At 42.3% G+C, this 27,047-nt stretch overlaps 1 protein-coding gene across 1 annotated transcript in view; it reads right to left on the bottom strand.

Annotated features, from left to right (window-relative positions):
• DNAH9 (dynein, axonemal, heavy chain 9) overlaps positions 1 to 27,047 on the bottom strand; it is a 623,295-nt gene that overhangs the window by 53,138 nt on the left and 543,110 nt on the right. The window contains 5 exon segments of the mRNA XM_006898570.1: positions 4,114 to 4,284; positions 7,920 to 8,111; positions 9,351 to 9,542; positions 16,387 to 16,614; positions 20,194 to 20,321. Coding sequence (XP_006898632.1) covers positions 4,114 to 4,284; positions 7,920 to 8,111; positions 9,351 to 9,542; positions 16,387 to 16,614; positions 20,194 to 20,321 — 911 coding nt within the window.

Raw genomic sequence — 27,047 nt, 5'->3', positions numbered from 1 at the left:
CCGAGCAAACTGAAGCTGTGAACAATCTCAATCTCTTCGCCATCCATCCTGATGCTGCCAATTGGTCCAGTGGTGAGAATCTCTTTCTTCTTGACATTGAGCCTCAGTCCATACTGAAGGGTGCAGTCCTTAACCCTTGGCGGAGCCAAAATCGGTAGGGAGGCGCAGAGGAGAGACTGAGGGACACGCTGCCAGACAGAACCAGGAGCCTAGAAGCCGCATGGGCAGAAGTTGAGGCCAGACAATAGAGAAGCGACTTGTGGCAATAGCTTCTGACACGCCTACAGGTACAAAGCCCCAAGGCGGAGCCAAAACCCATTGGGAGGCGCAGGACACACCTAGAGCTCCCTGTTGTTGTTGTTGTTGTTATGTGACCTCGAGTCACTTGCAACTCACAGCGACCCTATGTACAACAGCCCTAAACTCTGTCTGTCCTGTGCCAATCGCACTGTCTCTGACACTCCCATCCCGATTATCCCAGTTACTGAATCAATCCACCTCATAGAGGGCCTTCCCCTCCTGCGCCGTCTCTCCACCCTCCTGAGCATGATGTCCTTCTCCAAGGACCGGTCTCTCCTCACATGTCCAAAGTATGTTAGACGGAGCCTCAGAATCCTTGCCTCCAAGGAGCCACCAGGTTTAACCCTTTCCAGGACGAATCTGTTTGTTTTCCTAGCAGTCCCTGGTATTCTCAATACTCTTCTCCAGCACCACAGCTCAAAGGCATCAATACTCCTTCTATCCTCCCTGGTTATTGTCCAGCTCTCTGATGCATAACAAGTGATTGCAAAGACCATGGCCTGTATCAGGCGCACCTTAGTCTCCAGAGAGACACCATTGCTCTTCCGTACTTTGGAGAGGTCCCTAACAGCAGACTTTCCCATGGCAATGTGCCTTTTAATTTCCTGGCTGCTGGTGCCAAGAGTGTTGACTGTGGAGCCAAGCAAACTTAAGCTGTGTACAATCTCAATCTCTTCACCATCCATCCTGATGCTGCCAATTGGTCCAGTGGTGAGAATCTAGCTCCCTAGTTAAGCTAAATTGCTGCATACTGCTTGGAATCCAAGAACTCTGAATTAATGCAGGTCTGTTATATGCTGACCTTGTGAATTTAAGCATGTCACCTAGGTCTCAATTTTCCCAATGCTAAGAACTTTCCAGAGCACTTTCTCCCACCTACCTGTCCTCTCTCCCCTAACTCTCAAGGTTGTTGTAAAGATCAACTCAAAGGAGCTGATGACTCTGGCAGATGTAAGCTAGAAAGCCACTGAATGTGAAAGATTATTAATATTTAACTATATTCACCTTGCCTTGTATTATTAACATAGAATATGTTCTCCAGGAAAAGAGCTGATGTTAGAAAAAGAAGAAATAGAAACCATTGACCTGGTACAAATGGGCCTTGGGTGCTGTCACAGGGAAAACTAGAGTGGCATTGTAATGGCACTTGAAAGTGGCAGCTTGAGTGGAAGACAAATGGCTGAAATAATATCATATTTCTGTCTCAGAGGTTGAATTTGAAGAAACAGCGCTATATCAGTGAGCTGCCATTTGGACATTATTCACAAAGGAACAGAAACATAGCCTGGAGGAGGTGTTCCAAATGCATCAAGGGCAGGAAAGTGGGATTCATCACCAATCAGTCTCGAGGAGGAAGAAGACACAGGAAAGCCCAAGGGGCCCTTTGTGTGGGAGGAGCAGGATCTAAGGAATTATATTCACTTTCTTCCCTTAAGTAAACGCTGGTTTTATTTTTTCCTTATTGAAAAAGTAGTAAGTGCTTACCGTCAAAATCTAAACATCACAGATGCATGTTCTATTAGAAGCAAAATACTCCTCCAATCTTTCCTCTTTCTCCCCAAAGAAAAAGAACCCTCCTAAAATAGTAAAACTGTTCCGTTTTTGTTTACATTCCTGTTGATGTTAATCACTATGCAGTTTTCTTTCTTCCTCTGTCTTGATGCGTCCTTCCTCCTCATTCTCTTTTCTCCTTCCACACCCCCATTTCTTTTCTTTCTGTTTCTGTCTACCTCTTCCATCAACAATGGGACCACACTACACATAACTTTCCCAGCTTCCTTTTTTAACTCAGAAGAAATCTACCCCCCCCGAAGTATAAATATTTCACTTAAAAGAAATCTTAGACATAGTCTCTGATTAGTATATGTGGGTATATAGTATCCTCCTAACATACACAATAGTCAGTCCCCTATTGATAAATATTTGCCTTATAGAATAGTTTCTTATTGCTATGTTGTTGTTGTTATGTGCCGTCGAGTTGCTTGCAGCTCATAGCGACCCTATGTACAACAGCCCTAAACTCTGCTCTATCCTGTGCCAATTGCACTGCCTCTGACACACCCATCCTGATTCTATTATAAATAAATATGCATAAAATCTGTGTAATTTTGAGTATTTATATTATTTGACTTTCTACAAGTATGAGTCAAAAATTAGTATTTTTTAAGTAGGTACTATCAAATTATTATATACTTTGGGCATGTTGTCACAAGAGGCCAGTCACTGGAAAAAAGACATCATGCTTGAAAAGATGGAGGGTTAGCCTAAGAGAGAAAGACCCTCAATGGGATAGACTGACACAGTGACTGTAACAATAGGCTCATGTATATTAGAAATGGTGAGGATGGCACGGGGTAGGGTGAGGCTCAGATCCACTGTTCATAGGGTTGACTTGATGACACAGAACATCAACAGCCAGGGAGCTCTGGTGGCCTAGTGGCAAGAAGTTGGACTGCAATCCCAGAGGCGTGTGATTTTTTTTTTTTTTTTTTTTTTTTTAGGCGTGTGATTTGAATCCACCAAATGCTGTGCTGGAGAAGGAGGGACAATCTCCTCCTGTACCAGCCAGATCCAATCTGAAGGTACACACACACAAAATAATAAAATAATTTTTTTTTAAAAAAAAGAACATCAACAGCCAGAAGTCAAAGTGGCTGCTTTATTATATCTTGCCAATTAGTATTATCACACCTCACCATATATTTACAATGCATTTGACTTAATGTCGTTCAGTTATGCATGCTGTTAACAATCTTTTACCATCTTATGGCCCATGTGTAGCTGTAATGTGAATTTCTTGTAGCTTTTCTCCCCAGCCTCTCCTGTGCTTCTTCCTTGCTTCCATATGAAGAACTCTTTGTATGTTAGCAAAATCAATCTGCTCCCTAGAACCTGCACTGTAAATTGGTTCTCCTACTGGCTTAGTGGTAAGGAAATGCATTGCCAACCCAAAGGTATGTGGTTTGAATCCATTAGCTGCTCCATGGTAGAAAGATAGACAATCTTCTCCTGAGTGATTTACTGCCTCTGAAAGCCTGCTGGGGGTCTGCTATGAGTATGAGTCAGTTCCAACTTGAAGGCACACAACAAGTTCATCTTTGTTCATGGTTGGCTTGTTTGTTGCAGATGCTCTAACCTTATTTTGGGGGGGTGGAATCACAGTGAAGCTTTACTTTCTGTGAGGTGGAGGAAAGGTTCCCCTTTCTTTCTTGCCTCTGCTACCTTCACACCAGGAGCAGAACCTTCACATTGCAGGTTGTCCTAAAACCCCTAATCTACCTTTCTACTCAAGAATGTCCTCTCATCTTCCTGAAATTTTAAGAAGTTATGGGCATTGAAGTACTTAGTTCTGTGTTAAGAGACTCTCTGACTAAAAATCATTTGCAAAAAGATCAAGCGTGTTCGGTTGTGCTGATCAGCACAAACATCGCGGGGGTGAGTGCTGTGGGAGGTGTTTGGGAAAAGCTCCACACACACAGTTACTTAGATTTTGGAGTCATAGAGTTACTGTTTTGGCTCCAAGACCAGCCATTGTCCAGCACTGTCTTCTCTATGCTTTGGAAGCCAAACTTGGGGAATGAAATAAAACCTGACTTTGGATGGGCTGGCAGAGGACGTTACCAACTCAAGTAGTAGAGGTGTTAAGCAGATGGCTTATGTGGTGACCTGTCTAAGGAGAGAGTGAGATGGTCCTGTGAGGGAAAGCAGCATCTCCAGGCTGGGCCCACTTGTGCTAAAGCAGCAACATGGACAGGGTCTCCATCCACCTTCCCTGGGCTCCCATCATGACCCCCCACCGCCTCCTTCAAGTACCTTCTCTTCTCTTGTGGCCCCTGCGCCCTCTCCAGTGTGGCTGTCCCGAGGCTGCAGCTCCAACACAGTGCGGAAGAGTTTCTCCGAGGTCTGGGTCAGGAAGCCAATCTCCGCATTCGGGTGCAGGCCATAGAGATAGGGAGACTCTGGAGGCAGCTCAGCATCAATGTACTGAAAATAGAGGGGAAAAGAGACTTAAAAGAAAAGGCATAGTTCTCGTCTCCCACACTTCTCGTCTTCTGAAAGGCAGTCAGTAGATGGACTGGGCTTCAACACCACTTACCATTTTCATCCTCCACATGGACCAACCTGAAAGGACTCCAGCAAAGCAGGTGCTGTTGAGTTGACTCCAATGCATGTTGACCTTATGCACGTCTGAGTAGAACTGTACTGCCTAGAGTTTTTAATGACTGAATTTTAGGGAGTAGACCACCAGGCTTTTCCTCCAAGATGTGTCTGAATGGATTCAACCTACCAACTCTTTGGTTAGTAGATATATTCCTGAACTGTTTGCACCACTCTGAGGGTCAGACTTCAATACCCTGCCCACATATCAGTGCACACTGTCTCTAGCCTTTCTTTGACGCCCCCTGTTTAGTATGCCAGACCCGTTTTCCAGAATTCCCACATTTATCATATCATTTCCTTTTTCAGGAAGCTTGAGTGCCTTTAGCCATCTCTGTCCCCTCCCCTCCTGCTGCTCCTTGATAGACCCCTGCTCTGACAGATAAAACAATCATATCGCATGGTTCTTCATCAATACTAATCCCTACTTGTTATTTGTTCTCCAGTTCTTCTAGGACCCTAGGTCTTTCCTTTTTAAGTTCCTCTTTTTCTTCCTGTTTAGTCTCAATCAGGGAAGACAAAGCCTGGGACTATGCACACAAAAATACATGTATGAATCATAGGGTGGCATGAGCCTTGCCATGTATTTGTGGCCCTAGCTTGTTCTTGTTGTTAGGTGTCGTTGAGATGAGTATAACTCACAGTAATTCTATGAACAACAGATCTGAACCCTGTCCTGTCCTGTGCCATCTTCACAATCTATGACTGTCCATTACTATGGTCACTTTGCCAATCCATCTGGTTGAGGGTTTTCCTCTCCTTCACCATCCCTCTGCCTTTCTAAGCATGATGGCCTTCTCCAAAGAATAAACTATCCTAGCAACATGCCCAAAGTATGTGAGATGAAGCTTCATCATCCTTGCCTTTAAGGAGCACGCTGGCTTCATTTTCTCCAAGACATTTCTGTTTTTTCTCCTGGCAGTTCTTGGACTATTCAGTACTCTCCTCCATCACCACTATTCAAAGGCATCATTCTCCATCCCCCCCATCATCCTTATTCACTGTCCATATCTCAGATGCATAGCAAGTGCATCTTAGTGCATGCGGTGTACTTTATCCTAAACTAACATCGATGCATCAGAGATCTTAACCAGTCTTCACTGCCGGTATGCCAGATCCAGTGGAGACATGGCCTGCACCTGGGACATCATCCTGCTGTGCCAGCTGTGCACCTCAAATGGAAGGGCAGGGACACTAAGTCATGAGAAGATGGTCCAGAAGCAGAAGCTCAGAGACAAGGACCTTCCTTCAGAACTGCCAAAGAGAGAAAACCTTCCCTAGAACTGGTATCTAGGATTCAGACTGAGAGCCTCCTAAATGGTGAGACTGATCTGTAAGCCTGTTGTATTGGGGTAATGATCTGCTTATTGCTAATTACTTTGTAGCTCGGGGATCTGTAGTCTTTCTTTTTATCACTGTTCTACTTAGTCCAGCACTTGTCTGTCAGTTTGCTGTACTGAGATAGCTTGTGGGTGCTGTGATGTTCAAGGTTGTTCCGCCACTATGTCAAAAGCCACCCACAGTGGACAGGTGTTAGTAGAGTTCCCACATCAAGACAGGCTAGGAAGAAGGATTGGCTATCCACTTATGGAATAACAGGCCTCTGAAAATCCTATGAACAATAGAGGAACATAGATAGTTACAGTATTAGATACAGAGTCAAGATTAGAAATCAAATGACCTTGGCTTAAAAGTATGCAAATTTTAAACTTTTAAAGCAGTGTATTACTCAAGCAGCAGTGCCTGAGTGCTGGAAACAGTTAAGGCTGAGCTACTAAGCCAAAAGTCAGAAGAACGAGTCTAATTTGGAAGAAAAGCCTGGGGCTCTACTTAAGAGAAATCAGCTATTCCAAAGCCCAGGCAGCACACTTTGCTGTGGCATGCTTTAGGTTGACATGGCAAGGAGTTGACTTGATGGTAATTGGTCAGTCACTGGAACAACACATGTCCTTAGTTGGTTACAGTAGACCATAGTCGGCCAACTCTCATAAATCCTCCCAGCTGTCCAGGCTCAGTTTCTTTTCTGAGTGTACTTGCTATGCATCTGGATGCTGGGCGTGAGTGGCTGAGTGGAGAAGCAGGAACCATGGTTTATAGGACTCTGCCACCAGTGGCTGGATGGAGCAGGGAGGACTGTTGGTATGTACACCCCTGGTGGGGGTGGCTGGGCAGAGAAGCAAGTGGCTCTGCTCCATGAACCTCTGGCATGAGTACTTGAGCAAGGGGGTGGATGTCACTGGTCCATCAGGGTTCACCGAACAACGAAGAGTACCACCAGTTCATTAGTGTATGAGGGAGTAGGGTAGTGGGGTGAATAGACACGGAAAGTCCATAGGCACCTAACACAGGGAGCTGAGGAGTGCTGGTGGCCTAGTGGTAAGAAACTGCATAGCAATCCCAAATGCATGCAGTTCAAACTACCAGGTGCTCAATGGGAAAAGGATGAGCTGTGCCTCTGAAAACCTGCTGGAGGGTCAGCTATGGTTTGGTCCTGACTCAGTGGTACACAACAACAACAACAACAATAACAACAACAAATAACAGTGAGTGTGTTGCATACACTTAACCCTTGCGCTTGTCTGATTTTGTTTCTGGACATGGAGGTGGTGTGTGGTGGGTCCCTGCCTTTTTCTGGAACACTGGGTGCTTAGTCTCAATATGATTGTCCTGGGCAGGGCTGAATGGCAGGGCACCAGGTGTGTGTTTTGGCCTAATTATTTAGGTGCTTGAACTACACAAACACGTCTTTCTGAAAATATTTAGAACTTCACTTAAAGTTGTCTAAATTCTTACTTAAGATTTTGTTCCCGAGGGTTTTATCAATATCCCGAATGCAAGCAACTAAATAACTGCCCCAGCTGTTATGTGTAGAAAAGAGCAAGAAGTAGAACTATTGAACCAAATATGATGAAGAAAAAGATCTCCACAGGCTCAAATTTATCATTTATTTGAGACTAGAAAGTCTATAGCTTTCAAGTTAAAGAAGGAAAATTTAGAGCTGAGAACCAAATCTGCCTGAAGCTCAGCTCTTTAAGTATACTTCTCTGGCTTGTAACTGGGCCACTAAGAGCTGTCCCTCTCCTGTGCTCAGCATCCTCAGACCCGCATGATTATGTAGTTTAGCACGAGCTTCTCCTGCCTAGCATGTCTTGGTCTTGTATGAGCATTCCCTGTCCAACATAAGAGTCTCTAGCCCAGAATGAACATTCTATCCCAACATGAATATTCTTAGTCTAATAGAACTCCTCTGTCTAGTACAATTGTCCCCGGTCCAATGTGGACATCCTCAAGTATCCCCAGCCCAATGTTGGTGTTCCTAGTTCAGTATGAACATCTTCAGTCTAACATGAGCTTCTCTGGTCCAACACTGTCACCCCAAGGGGTGCACAGTGACACTGAATTAAAAGCTAGGTTTTGAGGGGGCACCATTATGCAATTATGAGGGAGGGAGCAAAACCCACCTGATGGTAACCATTGTAGTCCATGTTTCCTGGAAGTGGGAAACCTGGGGCCAAGTGTAGCTCTCCTTCCAACATTTTTGGTTTAATAAATTCCTCCAGGTAGGTTCTGCAGAGTCTCCTGTCCCAGTCATCAGTTATGTGGCCTCCATACATGATCTCACCAAAGAGGTAGCGCAAATCATCAAAGGGGACCTGAGAGACGATGGAGAGGAAGAAAGGCATGGCCACAGGCTTCAGGGCTGGCCTAATGTGTGGGCAGGGCAGACACCACTAACTAGCCTGCTTTTTGAGACTGGGAACAATGCCCTATTTATCTGGTGACCCCCCCAAGTCTGGCAGAGTTAATCTCATTTGTAGGGCACTCACAAAATACTTTAAAAATGACATCAAATGGTCATGAGGATGGTGAGCTGCCAACCCCATTTACATGGTCACCACCTGTGACAATGAAGCCAGGCACTGGCTGTCCCACCTATCAACAGGCCAGTGTCAACTGGAGGAAAGCAAGGACCAGAGCACTGTTTAAATTGTCTGCCATTTGTTTAGGAGATGAATTGTTCCTTTTAATCAACTGTTCATCCAGAGCCATGAAATCCAGGATGCAGTGCTCAGTGGCAAGCCACCTGGGGAAAGCCTTATGTCAGCACAGCCAGTGAAGGAATGATGCTGTAGACAGACGAGCCTTCCAGGACCAGCAGAGGGAATGCTCAGGACTTGGGTCCGATTTATTTTTTTCTGTCTGGCAGAGGTATGGTTGTGCAGATGATGTGGTTGGCTGGAAGACTAGAAGACCTTAGATGAAGTCCTCCTTTAAGTGGAAGAATACTAACATTTAAGAGTAGTTTTTAGGTGAGCTCTGGTGGCCTAGTGGCAAGAAGCTACACTGCAGTCCCAGAGGTGAGTGGTTCAATCCACCAGATACTCTGCTGGAGAAGGAGGGACAATCTCCTAGTCAGATCTGATTTGATGGCACAAACAAAAAAAAAATAATACAATTTAAAAAATAAGAGTAGTTTCCATTCTTTTGAATAGAAGGGTATTAATTGTAAGCTTTTTCCACAACAGGAGCTGTGCCCTGGCTCCTCAATGAGTTGATTAAATTGGGAGATTTCATTCCATTAATTGAGGGCTTTTCCTGCCCATTCACTGTGCACTGGCAATGCCACAGGCACGTAACAGTGATCCAATGGATCACAGGACACATTCTTATGGTACTGTAAGAGATTCTGCTATGTAAGACAAGGCAGTGTTTGTCTTTGTGAGTGTCCTTGGCTGTGACTTCATGATGGTGGACCTAGGGCTGACTTACACTTCTTAATTCCACAGTGAAGAGGGTAAATTTCCCTAGTGTTTACTTTCCTTCTTTTGCGTTATCCTTTTGAGAACTGCCTGCACCTGCCCTGGCTGGGCCCCAACGCCCACTTCCTTTACCTTTGCATTGGCCTCCAGGAAGTTGTAGAGCACATTCACAGAGATGGTGAGGTCCCCGGTGTTAAAGGGGTAAGAGCAGTTCCATCCCTGGGGCCCAAACTTTCGTCTTTCTGCTACTGCCGCATGAAAGTAACAAAGAGCAAAGAGGATGCTCTTGAACTCCACCTCCCGGGAACACATCTCCAGGGTGTCCTGAAAGGAAAGCGTGTTTAGCTTTAGCACCAGATTCTGCTATGTAAGATAAGCCAAGGTGTGGGCCCCAGCAGCTTCTATTATGTAGAACAGGCCTAGATGTTCTAGATTCCCAGACTACAACTGGAATTTGTAATGGATTAAAAAACATAAATTATTGAATATCATGGTTAAAGCTGCACTGAGATTATAACTACATGAGGTTAAGCATGGGGTCAGAGCTTGAAGGGTTGGATTAGTTTAGATTTATGGTTAAGACTTGGTTTCCTGATAAACGTTGCACACAAGGACATGCTAATTAAGTTCCCAAGCACAACCTATGGAAAACAGGGCTGTGAGCTTCGGGAAAGTCGTGTTTGTCATATTAATTTTATGTTGCACAGAACTGTGGGTGGGGACTTCTACAGTAGCATCTTTAATTTCTTCTCTCCCTGAATTGCTTTTCTTGCCCAGCATGGCTCTCAGTAGGTGTAATTACTACTTGTGTGGTTAAGGAATCCCCAGTTCATCTGCTGGGGGAGCTGCTGAAATGAGGGAGAGGATTGCAATCAGTGCATAATAAGCAGAGCATTGCTCGGCCTCCCAAAGCTGTGCAAACCCCCAACTGCCATTCAGAAACTGATGCCTGGAGGATGAGGCAAACAAGAGCACTAGGAGGCAGTGGATGCAGAAGGGAAGAGTGGGGGTAAAGGCGCATCCCTTTAATAGGTGAAAGAAGAGGCAGCAGGAAGAGAGAAGCAGGCTATGGCTCAGAGAAGTCAATGCAGCTGTGACCAGTGGGTGGGTGTTAATGGGGTTGGGAGTAGTGGCCGAGGGCAAAGGCTACACTTTGAAGGCCTAGCAGGATTGGACTACCTGGATCCTTTGGATCCAAAGTTCATTGGTGGTTTCCAAGCATGAATGGGGGCGGGGGTGAGGAGAATGTATTTTCTCAGGGACACTGACCTATTAAAGATGATGGAAATAACTGAGATGACTAATAGTGATGGTTAAACAACATGATGAGTGATTACAGTCAGTGAGTTGTCCATGGGAAGAATACTGAAATGGCAATGTTTTGTTGAGACTCTGAACAGCAGATCTGAATCATGGCTTAGCCCTCTCCAGCCTCAAGATCTCTGATATGCTCGAGCCCGTTTTTATAGTCATTGTGCCGATCCATCCCGGTAAGGGCCTTCCTCTCTTTCTCTGACCCTCTTCTTCCAGCATGATGTCTTTTGCCAAGGACTAAACCCTTCTCAACAACATGCCTAAAGTATGTGAGATGAAGTCCCATCATCCTCTATCGAGCACCATGGTTGCACTTCCTCCAACATAGACTTGTTTGTTCTTTTGACAAGCATTGATTCTCCTTCTGTCCTGATTCATTATCCAACTTTCAGATGCATGGGAAGCAACTGCAAAGACAATGGCTTGGATCAGGGTCACCTTAACCTTCAAACTGGAATCACTGTTGTTAGGTATCATCCATGCTCTTCAGCACTTTGGAGAGTTCCTTGACAGTAGATTTTCCCAATTTAACATAGGTTTTTATTTCTTGACTTCTGCTAACATGACTGTTGATTGGGTGATATCCAAGTAAAATAACAACTTCAATCTTTTCTCCATCTTTCATGATGTTGCCTATTGGTCCGGTGGTAAGGACTTTTATATCCTGATGTTGAGAAATAATCTATATTGAAGACAGTAGCCTAAAATCTTCTGAAGCAAGTGTTTAAAATTATCTTCACTTTTAGCAAGCACGATTGTACCATCTACATGACACAGGTTGTTGGTGACTCTTCAATCCTGATGATACATTCTTCTTCATAAACTCTAGCTTCTTGAATGATTTGCTCAACATACAAATTGAATAGTCATGGAGAAAAGATACAACTTTGACATACACCTTTCCTAATTTTAAACAATGCAGTATTTCTTTGTTCTGTTTGAACATTTTCTTATTTTTACATTTTATGGTTTTACAAGAGCAAAATTAAGTGTTCTGTGATTCCTATTCTTTCCAATGTTAACCATAATTTGTTAGACCACACAGTCAAATGCCTTTGCATAGTCAATTAAACACAAATAAACATCTTTCTAGTATTTTCTGCTTTCAACCAAGATTCATCTGATGGTAGCAATGATAACCCTCAAGTTATAGCCTCTTCTAAGTCCAGCTTGAGCTTCTGGCCACTCCCTGTTGATGTAGTGTTCTAACCATTTTTAAAGACTCTTGGATAAGATTTTACTTGCATGTAATTTTAATGGTATTATTCAATACTTTTCACATTTTGTTGAGTCACTTTTTTGACAGATGATCAGGTATCTGTCTTCCAAATGTCTTGGCATAGCCTATTGTGCATATTCAAAGCTGCATCTGTTTGATGAAACATGCCAGACTGGTAATCCTTCAGTACCTGGGACCTTATTTTTTTTTCCCCAATACCTTAAGTGCAGCTTGAACTTCTTACATTACTATTGGGTTTTGATCATATGCTACTTCCTGAAATGTTTCAGTGTTAACCAGATCTTTTTGGTACAGTGGCTGTGTATGCCATCTTCTTTTAATGCTCCCAGCACCTTTTAAGATTTTGCTTGTATAATCAATCATTTAGTGTTGCAACTCAAGGCTTGAATCTGTTCTTCAGCTTGGGAAGCGCTGAAGGTATTACCCCTTTTGGTTTTCTACTTCTTACTTCTTGCATATTTCATTATAATACTTTGTTTTGTCCTCTCAAGCTGCCCTTTGAAATCTTCTATTTAGCTTTCTTATCTCAGCATTCCTTCCCTGTGTTTTGGCTTCTTTTCATTACATTGAAAGTTTCAGAATCCTTTCTGAAATCCATGCTGGTGTTTTCTTTCTCTCTGTTTGTTTTCTTCATGGATTATCTTCTTGATGTCATCCCACAACCCATCTGATGTTTGACCATTAGTGTTCGTGCATCAACTCTGTTCTCACATAGAATCATAGTAAAGGAAAAAAAATATCAGCAAACAGACACAAAGAAATGCTCAATGATTTTCAGAGTCACATCAAGAAGATGGGCAGAAAGGGAAAACATGAACTGCTTTAACAAGTTATTGACCAATAAAGTAAATTTTAATAAAAAATAATAAGTATAAAAATTCTTATTATAAATATTTTTAAATTTTTTTCCCTCTGAGTAAGTCTTTCTGTTTAGAAAGGAGCAAGATACTGCAACGGGAGCACTTTTAAAGCTCAAGTGTAGAGGCATTGTTGTAGTTATGTGCCATCGAGTAGCCTATGACACTATGTACAACAGCTCTGAGCCCTGCTCTGTCCTGAGCCAGTCTCGCTAATTCTTACACACCAATCCCCATTGCCCCAGTTACTGTATCAATCCATCTCATCCAGGGTCTGCCTCTCATGTGCTATCTCTCCACCCTTCCAAGCATGATATCTTTCTCCAAGGACCGGTCCCTCCTAGCCACATGCCCAAAGTATGTGAGATGGAGCTTCAAAATCCTGGCTTCTAAGGAGAAACATGATTTCACCCTCTCCAAGACAGGCTTGTTTTCCTGGTGGTCCACAGTATGTTCCAGACTCTTCTCTAGCACCACAACGCGAAGGCATCAATTCTTCTATCATCTTTAGTCATTGTCTAGCCTCCTGATGCATAGCAAGTAATTGTGGAGACCATGGCCTGGATTAGGTGCACCTTAGTCTCTAGACTGACATTGTTGCTTTTCATTACTCTGGAGAGGTCCCTGATGGAAGATTTTCCCAGTACAATTTATCTTTTGATTTCCAACTGGCAGCACCATGATTGATAGAAAGGAAATGGAGGTTGTTCACAATTACAGCTTGTTCGGCTCCAAAATCAACACTCTCAGAACCAGCAGGCAGGAAATCAAAAGATGAACTGCACTGAGAATCAGACTAAGCATAGTCCTGATTTTTTTTTCCCCTAGGAATTGTCCCTAGTCTGCATACATGGGCAAAGAAACAGGAGACAGGACAGACTAAGCACACAGTAAGTGTGATTTTCCACCCACAGACCACGACACAGTCTCCATTTCTCTCTGGACATGTAGGGGCCACTGCAGAACTGCCATGGATACAAGGTTTGACACAAGGTACCGACTGCAGATGACTGCAGGTGGTATGGAAGATAGTTATTGTCCTGTATAAGTAACAATTTTAAAACTGATTTTTTTTAAAAAAGCCATTCTGTATAGTTGTGTAGGAATATTTATTTGTTATATCTTCCATATTTGGGGGAAAAAACTGAGTTCTGCTGAAAAAAAATCTTTAAGCACAAACACAAGAGATCACATACTAAAGTACTGGAAACCAAAGAATAAAATAATCATCCCCAAAGAGCCCAGTTATCAGGGGAGTGAGATGAAGAGTTCAGTTAAATGGCCTCTTACATGGTTAAGGCTCTGAGAGAAGAGGGTGAATAGGGGTATTAAAGTGGTCTCTGTTCTAAGACACTGGTGAAAGCAGAAGGGGGCACTGGAAGTTCTTATAAACAAGGAGTTTTCCTCATAAGTCTATCTCCACTTCTCAGAAGAATTACTGAAGATGTATCTAAATGACATAAAACCCTGCACTAAACTACAAAACAAAAATCTCACCTTTGATGTGGGCTGGATAGCCAGGGAAAGCCAACACCTCTGAGAACATATTTCTCTGGAAATACAGAAAGAAAGGACACAAGAAGACAACCACAGGTGGCCATCAGGCTCCTGGGAAGATGATTTCAAGAACAAAACTCATAGGGGGATTTGCAAAGATGAAGCCAGGTGTGACTATGAATGATGATAATAATCCTAATAACCTTGATGATAATAATACACTAATAACCATATGTGGTATCAAGTCGGAACCCTCCACTGAATTTTCGGAAGCTACAAATCAAATGGGAGTTGATTGCCCATCTTTCTCCCTCAGAAGAGCTGGTGGATTTGAACTGCGTGCCTTTGAGTTGGTAGGGCAATTCCTTACCCACCAGGCCACTAGAGGAATCTGGAGTAATAATCCTACTGAGACCTAATATTCATACTCAGGAGGCCTAAGGTGAGCCACCTGCTTCCCTTCTACCTGGTTCAGGCTGAATCTCTCAAAGCTGAGAATGAGGTGCTACTGCATTTTTCCCCCCAATTAGAGCTAATTGCATCACAATCCCATTAAGGCAAAGTCCTTGAGAATCACAGTATGCTAGACAATAACCTAATGCCTTTGCTTGAATGGAATGATAGCTTCCTCTAAGGAAAGTTTTAGATTTTAAAAAATGTATGTTTGTCTCTAAGTAGAACATAAAATGTAGGTAATTTAGAAGTTCTGACCTCTGGAGTTGAGCACCCAGCATTTTAGTCAAGACTGATTTAGGGCAGAAAGGAAAGAGAAGAAAATATCTCTGGACAGAAGAGCAACATCCCTTCTGACCTATGTTGACAAGACCAAGATATTTCTTAACAAAAATAATTCTGAAAACTCTGGTATGTTCTACCATTCTTTGGTCATAAATGATATGTTTGTTTTGAAATTCAGTTTAGAGGGGAATGGAAAAAGGAAGAGACTGGGCAAATTTAGCTTCCTATATTTTTTTTAATCACTTGCTATGCATCTGAAAGCTAGACAATAAAGATCACAGAAGAATTGATACCTTTGAGATGTGGTGTTGGAGAAGAGTATTGACTATCTCATGGACTGCCAAAAGAACAAACAGGTATGTTTTAGGGAGGGTGCAGCCAGAGTCCTCCATGGAGACAAAAATGAGAAAGCTTTTTCTCACACAGTTTGGGTAGGTTTCTAGGAGAGGCTATTTTTTGGAGGAGGACATTCAGCTTGGAAAGGTGTAGGGTCAGTGAAAGAGAGGAGGCCCCTCAGCCAGATAGACTGACATGGTAATTGTAGTCATGGGCTCAAATGTGTCAGAGATGTTGAAGTTGGCACAGGATAGGACAGGGGTCAGATATGTTGTTCCCAGCATCAGTATGAGTTATACTTGACTTGACAGCACCTAACAACAACACATCTTGGTGGAATATTCCATCTTTAAGTTGGACTGTTCAGCTCCCATGTTATGAGAAGTCAGTAAAAATCTTTTAAATCTCTGCATGTCAAATTATCTTTAAATGAAGCCTGGTTCCATAGTTTCGCTGGTTCTGGTAGTTTATATTGTGATAAATGGAATAATTTTCCTATTAAATGGTCATCTCACGTTTTGGAGATTAACCACCCGGGATATGTGGTTGTTTAGTCTTAGTGCAGATTCTGGGAAATTAGGAATCCACCAATGCCATTACAAGGTGACCTCAGAGAGAAAGATCTCCCCAAGAGCTCCTAGAGCCCTCTCCTTGGATAATCTACAGGCCAATACGGCAGATAAAGCATGGCCCTCACTTCCTGGTTTCCATACATTTGTGCAGTTCCCAAGGAAGAAACAAGAAATGTTGTTTTCCTGAGAATATGGAAGAGGCCAAGTTGCACACTTCATGGATGCTACTTCTTACACGGAACTCTTATGCACATAGCTTACCAAGTGATAACTTCTAAACAAGACAGTCATTCCCTTTACTGGTAACAACAGGTGTAACCATAAATATGTAACCATTATATGTATGACAGCAATTAGACTGACAGCACCAGGCCCACTTTATTTAGTCAGCAGGGAGATTTCCAGAAAGTTCTCCCCAAACTCTTGTCAAACAGGTATTTCTTGGAATGGAGGTCTGGATTGCACTGAGTGAGGAGAGGGAATCTTCTCTGTCCTCATCACACATTGCTCCACTAGCCACTCTACCCACCCAACATTGGATGCCTGTTCCCTTACCCAGCTGAATAAATTCTTGGTGAGGTGGTGGGTGTCCTCCCTCCCTCACAGGGCAGTACCTGAGTGAAATTGTCCAAGGCCTTGTGCAGGTTAGCATGCATGCCGGTGGGAGGCTCATTGGTGATCTTGATGGAGTTCTCCAGGATGCCCTGGGGGATGATGTGACTTGCAGCAGAGGGCGAAGGCTCTGCGCTGATGAAGACTCTGAATTCGGGGTGGCTGTTCTCACTGTGCTCCTCCAGCTTCTTCTCTAGGGTGCTGAGCCACTTGGCCACCAAGTGTATGTTCTGATGGGAAAGAAAGAACAACAACACCCTCAGCCCAACCCACGCATCTGCTCAATTCTGTTTGCAGTAGACAGTAATCAGGAAGGCAGCTAAGGAGGCACCTCACCTTGACTTCAGATAAATGTCACTGAAATATGAGTCTTGGGAACATCTTAGTAGCCTACATCTGAACTTCATCTCTTTATATTCTTTCTAGTACTCTCTGTCTCTGTCAAGATGGAACTGACTGATAGCTGACCCTCCAGCAGGTTTTCAGAGGCTCTAAATTACACAGGTGAAGATTGCTCATCCTTCTCTCTCAGAACTGCCAGTCATTTTAAACCACCAGTGAGGTACCATTTTTGGGTTACTAGTGAAACTCCCTATAGGCTAAGCCACCAGAGTGCTCCAACTCTCTAGCACAGTGGCCTCAAATCTGACTGGGCATGAGAACCCTCTGGGGGAGCAGGGAGCTGGCTAAAGCACAGATTGCTGGGCTGCATGCTAGAGTTGTGGACTAGCAGACCTAGGGTGAGGCCTGGAGATTTGCATTTCTAACAAATTTCCAGATGATATTATATTCCTGACCTGGGGAAACTTTGAAAACCAAAACTGTAATGCTACTCTCATCCAAATTCAGAATCCCATGACTTGACACTTCAATTACTGACCCCTTGAAACTTAAAAGTGGGGACCACAGGTCAGAAATAGGTTGCCATCACCTGGGAGCTGATTAGAAATGTAGAAGCTCAGACGTACTGAAGCAGTACAATGTTTAATAGAATATTCCAGAGATTCAAACACATACTCAAGTTTGAAAAGCATGGATTTAAACTCTGCCTGGCTAGTTTCCCTGGCTTGTGTCTCCCCTCTCCAAACCTTTCTGCTAATTGTTAACAAACGTCTCTTCTTAGCCCACGCTAAGCCACTGCTGCTCAAAAGCCAACAGGGATTTCCTCCTCTGAGCTCCAACAGTTTTATGCAGTGGCTGAGGTCGTCCATCTAGCTAAACCTACATTAATTTCTTAACACATCTTTGCAGGATTTGCCTTTCACTTCAATAAGCATAGTCACTGTCTTCATTGAAATATCTTCCATTATGAGGAGCAGATAAATGCTCCTCAAGTAAATATTTGAGGCTGATGGTTCAAAGAGCCTTAAACACACAGAGAAGCCCTGAGCCCAGCCCCTGGACCACAGTCTGGGGGTTTTTAAATACTGTTTACTTTTCTATAGGAAGAGAAATAACAATACTGTTTGCCATACTTATGTCAAAGAATTGCTGCAGATAACCAAAGGGGATAGATTTGAGCTTGGCAGACTGTAAAATGCTAGATAGGAGTTAGTACTGGAATGAAGATTTGTGAATGAGAATCCCCTGATAGTTATTTTATTGAACAGTGTTTCACAGGCTGCCTGGACACCTTAGAGCCCTGCTGGATGCGGAGTGCTGTGACCACCAAGGAGGAGTCCAGCTTCTTAGTTAAATAATTCCAAATTCTGTTATTAAGGGCAAAGCTAGGATTGGGAACCTCTGCTTCCTTGGGATGGAAGGATTTAAGGATATCAGAGGCTGCTCCACTAGATTTATGGTCCAAAACATGTCATGGTCTGGGAAACTCACCCTATAGCTGCAACAGCCAGGAAGGGAGAAGGGAGATTCTGACCTCTCTGGTTTTGCACCCATGGTCCTCAGGAGAACCTGGTTCTTCCAGGAGAAGAATCCCAAGTTCCTCTGATTGTGGTTCCCAGGTAGCATTTTCCAAAGGGCATGCCAAGGAAGAGTAAAAGTTCTTAGCTCCATAAAGAGGGTCTGCATTCCATTCAATATGGGAATACTGGCTTGAAAAAGATTTCCAAAGCACAAGATTCTCAAAAGCATTAATCTATTGATTGAAAACCTTCAATATTGAAAGAGAATATTATAGGCAGAATTTTCCAAATCTTTGAAGGAAGAACTTATTTAACTATCTTAGTTATGTTTTTTGTTTGTTTGTTTGTTTGTTTTGGGGGGGGGTGGGTATGGGTCAGAGACTCGCTCCAGATTTGCAGACTGGAAAACAGATACATGAGGACTGCAGGCTTGCTAGCTCAGTACCCCAGAACATTCTTTAAAAAAAAGTCCTGAGAAAGAGAAAATAAGCCAGAGCCCTCATTTTCGATAGTACTTTACAGTTTGGACAGATGATGTCTATTCAACACTCAGATACTTCCTTCAAGTGAAAAATCCAGCATCCAGCTTATGATGCTCATGGAAGAATTGGTTTTCACTGGAAATGGAGTTCTGAGAAACATTTTTTAAGACATCTCAAAACCACATCAGTCTAAGACAGGGTTCCTGCATAGCTGACAGAGCTGGTGGGGGAACAAGGGCATTCTCTGCTGAGTGGGCTTGGGTGGGCACCACTATTATCTGAGTATCTGACCTCCTGACTGGAGTAGTTGGGTTCCCCAACATAGTTGTTCCAAAAGGCAGGTCTTCTAGACTAAAGATCTGAAGGTGAGTGGAAGGCCACACCTTCCCAGCCTGTGCCGACCCACTCGGATTCTCACTGTCTCTAGAAAAGGAGGCTCCAAGGACTGATAGATCCCTCAGCTGTTAGTCTTAGAACAGATAAGATAATCAAGGATGGAGACCCTAGAGTAAGGTGTGGTACAGCAGTAATTTGTTGTTGTTGCTATGTGTTGTTAAGAAAATATTTCTTATACTGAAAGTCTGGAAAAGGTGGGGACTGACTTTTCCATTTATTCTTTTGTTCACTTCTTCACTCATTCTTTCACTTTACAGGCATTTAAAATATCTAGTATATGTGGCTCTGTGCTGGGTGTTAATAGATAAATAAGGAACATTTCTCTTTCTCTTTAAGGATATTTAATGAAGGACAGTCATGTAATAAATAATTTCATTATAGCAGTGAACTCTGCAATTGAGGTGATTGCAGATTGTTCTCTACAAAGAAGAACACTTGTTTCCCCCAGCTCCAGCATCCATACGTTGCACACAAGAGGATTAACGTAACAGGCCATGATAGGAGAGGGAGAACCTTTTTTCCTCTTCTTGTATAATGAATACCATATCCAGTGAAATAATCAGTGGGAGGTGTTCCTGATCCCCCAAATCCCATAAGGGACTCTCAGAGAGAATCTATGGTTGCTCCCACTTTCTAGTCACATGTATTATGAAGAATACATAACAGAAAACATGACAGGAAGGTACAGCACAGCGAACCAAGTTCCATGAAATGCACAGACGAGATCAGCAACTGAAAGAACCCAGCTGCTGTTGTTTTCAGTTGGAAGCCAACTCAGAGCACATGCAGAAAAGTTAGCATCTGTATTTTTTTTTTAAATAAGACCTATTTAAACTAAAAGACAGACACTTGGGGGATGAGGGAAAGAAGAGGGTGTGTGTGTGTGTGTGTGTGTGTGTGTGTGTTTTGTGTAGAACTGTAGAAAGGGAAAGAGAAGATGAGAACATGAAAGAGCCAAGAGTGGAAAAAGGAAAGGCAGACGAGAGGAGCTGAGTGGACAGAGAGGCCAGAGATTGTAGGAACAGGAGTAAACAGGCACAGAGTCAAGAATGCGGGCAAGGTGGCGTACCTGCAAAATCACCCAGTGACCTTTCTTGGCAGCTAGGTCCAGTGCAGCCTCCGCCACCACTTCCTGTCCTTGTCCGAGGGACACGTTATGGAAATTCCGATTGTTGAACGTATATCCAAGTTTCTTTCCTGAAAGGAGAATGAAGCTTGTCATCATTTTCTGGGTTGTTCAAGTTCCTAAGCCAATGCACCCCTCCATAGCACTCCTCAAATGTAGACATATCTAAATCTATACCCAGAGGACCACACATTCCAGCTTCTGGTTCTCAAATAAAGGAAGCAGTTGGCAAAACCGAAACTGTTCCAACTGTTCCCTCATGGAATCCTCAAGAATGAGGAGAAACAATGGTACTTTTCTGCAGGGGCTACATTGGAAAGGCTAGCATTGGGCCACTATCATAGAAAGTGGTGATGTAATAGGGTCAATAAGTAAGAAGGGCCCTGATGCTAAAACTTCTGGCTTGCTCTATCCTTTAAATTCACTTGTATGTGCCCACAGTTATTTATTTCATGAAGATTATGCCAGCTGAGGCATTGCTTCTCTGGACTGGATGTAAGACTGGCATGATTTGCAGTCTAGCTGATGGCACCGTTCTATATTTATCCATCTGTCACACCTTGATTAGAACTTTCCTGGCAAGTATCAGGTAGTTCTGCCATCTTGGATTTCATATCATTTCATCCCTTTTCCCATTCTTCATTATTGACAACATATAGAAATATTTTCTATACACAATTGAGTGAAGAAAATAGAGGCAAGACCAGAGTGGACCTTGTATAGATGTGACTGTTTGGTTGGATGTACCCCAAAAGAGAGGTTGTTCTGGGAATAAAGGAGGAGATGACCACACACACACACATACACACACACACACACACACACACACACACACATCGTGGCTCTATCACTCTCATTTGCTCTGTACGCGTCAGTTGTTTTCTAAGTTCAAGGAAAACTTAATACAAAGAAATGACCTTAATACAGAGGACCAATTATTCTTGGACAAAAGGTATTAGCTGAATCCAATAAAATTTAAAGAACGTATATCATATTATTCAGAAAAAAGGTATCTAAAAAATGTCTGATGAAGGAAACATCAGCCAATTTTGACAGGTAGGTAACATATACAAGAGGAGAAATTTTTAAAAGATTAAGCATCGATAATCAAACAAAAAAGTTTCAGAGGAACTAAGGCTGAAGATAACAATTTGATACTTGGGCAAGAAACTCTTTGGCAAGAGTATTATTATTGGATATTTCTTTTAAATACTAAAATAATATACAGACTCTTAACTAGGTTAGAAAAAGCAAGACGATGACTTTTTTGTTGAGAAATAGTTATTATAGATTCAACTGAGATGAACCCAAGAAATACTTTTATTAAACTCTATAAATCCTAGTGGCAATAAATTTGATGTCAGCTTTAGAACCAGGGAGATAAACAAGTTATTCAAGGGGGAAAAAAGCCAGGATAAAAAATGCTGGGATTATTAGATGGCCTTTGTGACACTGCTACTCACACAATAGTCTACTTTTTTTCATTATTAGCAAGAAAATGCAATGGACAAAGAGGTGCTTAATAAAAGATTAGATGGAAAACTACAGAGTGGAAGGACGGTAGCAGGCAAAGCTCAGTGCTGGATCAGTCAGCGTGCACTGATCCAGGCTTTGGGTATGACTGTGGGATTGAAGAGAAAGAAATGAGTCTTGCAGACACTGAGAGGAAAGGAACAGGAATTGAAAGGATGGACAGGGACACAGCCAAAGATGACTGTCTTCATCTCATGTGGATCTCAGGCTGTGCAGAGCCTTTTAATTTGTAATTCTGAGGACATCTGGGTCATCAATAGCCCCTGTTTCCATCTATGTTTCTTTGAGTGCTCACCGTTAAGACTGTTTTGTGCTTTAACCTCTCTTGCCTCCAACTTCATCACCAGCAACTCATCTTTCTCTGCCTGGCCCCTCACAGACCTTCTTGTCAACTCTCAAGATAGTGGCATCACCTGGAACCACATCACACTTCAACTCCTTTTCTGGTACACTTTTTCTACTTCCAATCTCACCAAGGAAACCCCAATCCTGTAGCTCTTGCCCTAGTCACACACAGTGAAGGTCTGTGAGGTACATGAAGACTTGTCTAGCTTTCTCAGGTGAGACATCTCGTTTTGAAGTTGATTCTAACACAGAGTAACCTTATGCGTGTCACCATCAAACTGGTCTACAGCGTTATCTACAGCTGGGTTTTCAGAAGTGTAAAGTGTAACCTCTTCTGAGTCTCAACCCTCCCACCTTTTAGTTAACAGGCTGGTGTTTGTCCATTCACATCACCGAGGTATTCCTTTTTGAGGTACTTGCAGGCTACTTCTCTTCCATGTTCATATAAAAACCCTTCCTCCTGTAAGGCTCATGCCATCTGGTAAGTCTCTACTCACTCAATCTTTGTTCTCTGGCTTCCTAGTTGGGCTCACTTTTTTTTTTTCACTTTTATTTTTTTTAAATTTTATTATTTTTTGTGTGTGTACTGTTAAATCAGATATGACTGGTACAGGAGGAGATTGCCCCTCTTTGTCCAGCAGAGCATATGGGGATTTGAACTACAAACTTCTGGGATTACAGTGCAGCTTCTTGCCACTAGGCCACCAGAACTCCCCAGGCTCACTTTTATTAAGAGCGTTATCATTTCATTGCACTCTTGTGCTTAGAGTTTCATGGTTATTCACTTTAATATCATTACGGATGGCTCAGTCAATACCCAATCTCCATCTCCTCATCTTCGCCCTCTTCAGAGTTCTTAATCCTTCCATTTCTTCTATCCACTGACTGCTTGCACCCAGAACTTTAGTATCACTAAGAGAGCCTCGAGTCTGAAAAGAAGTATTCACTCATGAATATAATTGTCTGTTCTACTCTTTTATGTCTTCCTAAACTATTATTCTATTTCAATAAAATATGCAGCCCTCTGGCTTTACTGTTTGTTTTTTATCTCTGTTTCAACTTATCTTTATTTGATATGAACACTATATAATTTGAACCTCAATCTTTCAAGTCACCCAGATATATTGTCCTGCCCTCCTGTGGCACTCAGTGTCTGTGAAACATCGAGGGATTTATGTTGTTAACTCAAAAGCCATGCTTCCCTGCTCTTTCAAATCCACTAGTTGCTCTAAGTGAGAAAGGTGGGCAATCTCCTCTCATGTGTTTTACAGCCTTGGAAACCCACTGGAGGGTCAGCTATGAGTTTGTTCAGACTTGACAGTAATGAGTTATAATAAAGAGAAAAAGAATATGATTAGTGAGTGGGAGTTAACCACAGTTCATGATTTTCAACCATGAACCAGTATCATTGGGTTCCTATATGTCCAGAAGTCAGCTATGTGCCTTCTCTTCCCTGAGGATATGTAATAGATACTGCTGTCCTTATTCTCCAAAGTTTATTTCATTCTTCTTGCTTAGTGATACAATAGTGTTTATAACAGAAATATTGCAAGTGGGTGGCTTTCATGAACATACATTTATTTTCTCTCAGTTTAAGAGGCTACAGGTCTGATTCCGGGAAATCTAGAAGATTCTAGAAGAAAGTTTTCCTCTGTATTGGCTCTAGGAACAGGTTTTTTGTTATCTTTATGATATGGTGTTTTAAGTTGTTAGGCTGGGTTCTCTGTAGAAAAGCAAAACTAATGAAACACACAGCCACACTCTCCTGGTGGCACAACACACAATGTATTACAGGGCTGCTAACTGGAAGGCTGGCAGTTCAATTCCACCAACTGCTCCATAGGAGACTCACTATGAGTCAGAACTGATTTAACAGAAGTCGGTAAAGGGAGATTACATGTGAGGAAATATTTCATGTGCTTCCAGAGGCTGGCAAATCCCATGTCCATGGGTCAGGTCTCAGGAGAGAGGCAACTTGTGACCCACACTGCTGCAGAGAAGCAGAGGTACATCAAGTGTTTCAGAAAACCGTAAAGCTTAGAATATTCCCAAGCTCAGTTTATGAAACCAACATAACTTGATACCAAAGACAGGGAAACACACCACCAAAATAGAAAACCATAGGCCAATATCTCTCATGAACATAGACACAAAAATCCTTAACAAAATTGTAGCCAATAGAATTCAACAAGATCTCAGACGACTAATATGTATGTCATGACCAACTGGGATTCATAATAGGCATGCAAGAATGGTTCGACAAAAAAATAAGTATAATCCATCACATCAACAAAATAAAGGATAAGAACCACATGATCATCTCAGTTGAAACCAAAAAGGCTTTTTACAAAATCCATCATTCCTGATAAACACATATAACAAATTAGGAATAGAGGGGAAATTCCTCAGTATAATTAAGGGCACCTACTCTAAACCAACAGTAAACACCATCCTCAATGGAGAAAGATTAAAGGCATTTACCCTTGAGAAGAAGCACAAGGGAAGAATGCACACTATCATAACTCCTATTCAATAATGTATTGGCCGTCCTAGAGACTGCCTAAGGCAAGAGAAGGAAATAAGAGGCATCCACATTGGCAAAGAGGAGGTAAAACTATCTCTATATGCAGGTGAAACATTGTTGTTATGTGTCATCGAGTTGCCTGTGACTCCTAGCAATCCTACGTACAAAGGCTCTGAACCCTGCCATACCCTGAACTAGTCTCACTTATTCTGACACACTTAATCCTATTGCCCCAGTTATCGTGTCAATTCATCTCGTCTGGGGTCTTCCTCTTCTTTTACTCAAGATGGATCAGGGACCTAGAAGTAAAACCAAAGACTATAAAGTTCATCAGAGGAAAACTCTAAAAGCTCTAAAACATGGCATGAATAACAAAAATATAATGTTATTACAAGCATAATGAAAAACCTACAACCAGGAGAGGCTAAAATAGATGAATGGGACCGTCTAAAAATTAAATCCTTATGCATAATCAAAAGATCGTCTCCAACAGGGTAAAAAGGAAGTTTACAGACAGAAGACAAAAAATACTTGACAAGGCTTTGGAGACTGATGGCACCAAGGTTGGCAGGTAAGGCAGGCCACTGGATCAAGTCCAATACCCCAGAAGTGACAAGTCAGATGCAAGATGCAGGCCAAGCAAAAAGTAAGACCTCTTTTTTCTCTTAGATGTGCATATACGAAGCAAGCCACGTCCCTGAGGAGACTCAATTTTAACAAATTGGCTTCTCATAGCACATATCATCATGCCAATGATTACATCATAAGATCTCATCAAAGAAATGTTTCTATCATGTCAGATCTCAATAAGGGATTGACTACATTACAATGCTCCAGAGTCACAGGCAGTCAAGGTGACACACAGAGGGCACACTTCCTCTACCCAACTGTTTCTTTAATCTCCTTTTAGAGAGAGAGAGAGAGAGAGAGAGACTAAAGAAAAGTTCACACACATAGAAACAATTATGAAGGGTTGTCTGGCGGGGATGGGGGCAGAGGTAGAGGGAGCAGAGATTAGGGAACGGCTGGGGAAAGGAAAGGCAATGGACAACCAGGTATCGATAAGACCTTGTAAATAATGACATTAAAGAATTGTGATTAATGTCATAAAGTGAAACATATACGTGTTTCTAAATCAAAACAAATAAAAAGAAATAGAGAGATATTTGAAGGCTTATCTTACCCTAAAATAGTTTCATTAACATAACAAAGAAAACCTATCCCCAAATAGGATTATAACCACAGGAACAGGGGTTAGGATTGACAGCACACTGGGAGGGAACATAATCCAATCAGGAACACTCCTCTCTCCCTTGAGGAAACATATGCTATCAGGTAGAAAGTTTCTTGATTTACTGCCGTCTTACCTGTTACCTACCATCCCTGTACATCCCTTTCTTAGTGGGACAGGCAGTCTCTCTCTGCCTATCATTCCATCTACTTCCTATCTCCACCTCTCCTGTGTCTCCAAACTTGTCCATTCAGCTGCTGCTTAACACAGGAACAAACAAGTTTATCTCATCACAAAACCAAAACAAAACTTGAACAACTTTATAGCAATTTTGAAAAGACTGTTCTCACTCTAGACAAGCTAACTTTTTTTAAAAAAAATTTTATTGATATTTTAATGCAAGTTTACAGAAAACTTGTATTTCCATACATTTATTGTTGTTTTGGACCAGCTAACTTTCAATGGTCTCTCTCTTTTTTATTTTTTTTATTATTATTTTTTTAAAGAATGGGTTAAGGACCAATGAAAAAGAGAAACGGAGCAAGCATGAAGTAGAACAGGTCTACAAAGTCCAAATGAGCTCATGATTCTGAGTGAAACACTCCACTCACTGCTGTTGGGTCAGAAGTGACTCAGAAGTGACCTTCCAGTTGGTTTCCAGAAGGCCGTAACCCACGTAGGAAGAGATTGTCCATCTTTCCCCCCTGCACCGCTGGTAGAGTCAAATTGACAGAAAGGTGCTAGCAGCTGTTGGGGTGGCAGCAAACCCACAATGCACTAGGCTACCAACCTCCCTCCTGAAACTGTTGATGTTGCTGTTGTGTGCCATTGAGTCAAAAGTGACTGTGGGTTTTCAGAGGCTGTAAATTGCATGGCTGGAGACTCTCTGTCTTTCTCCCTTGGAACAGATGGTGGAACTGCGTGCCTTCAGGTTGGCAGAGCAAATCCTTACCACTAAGCCATCAGAGCTCTCTAAACAGTAGGAGAAAAAGTAGGCATTGAAAGACAAATGTGTGAAAATGCATATTCTTTCTGATCACAAATTGGGAAAAAATATAGAAATATGTTTGTGAACCATCAATAAACGAATGGATAGAGAAGCTGTGGTATATTCGCACAATGGAATACTATGCTGCATTAAAAAACAAGGAACTCATGCAATAT

Source organism: Elephantulus edwardii, unplaced genomic scaffold (assembly GCF_000299155.1).
Source record: "Elephantulus edwardii isolate Elephantulus edwardi_28Jun2011 unplaced genomic scaffold, EleEdw1.0 scaffold00233, whole genome shotgun sequence".
In the NCBI taxonomy this organism is placed as follows: domain Eukaryota; kingdom Metazoa; phylum Chordata; class Mammalia; order Macroscelidea; family Macroscelididae; genus Elephantulus; species Elephantulus edwardii.
This window is presented reverse-complemented; position numbering and strand designations above follow the sequence as displayed.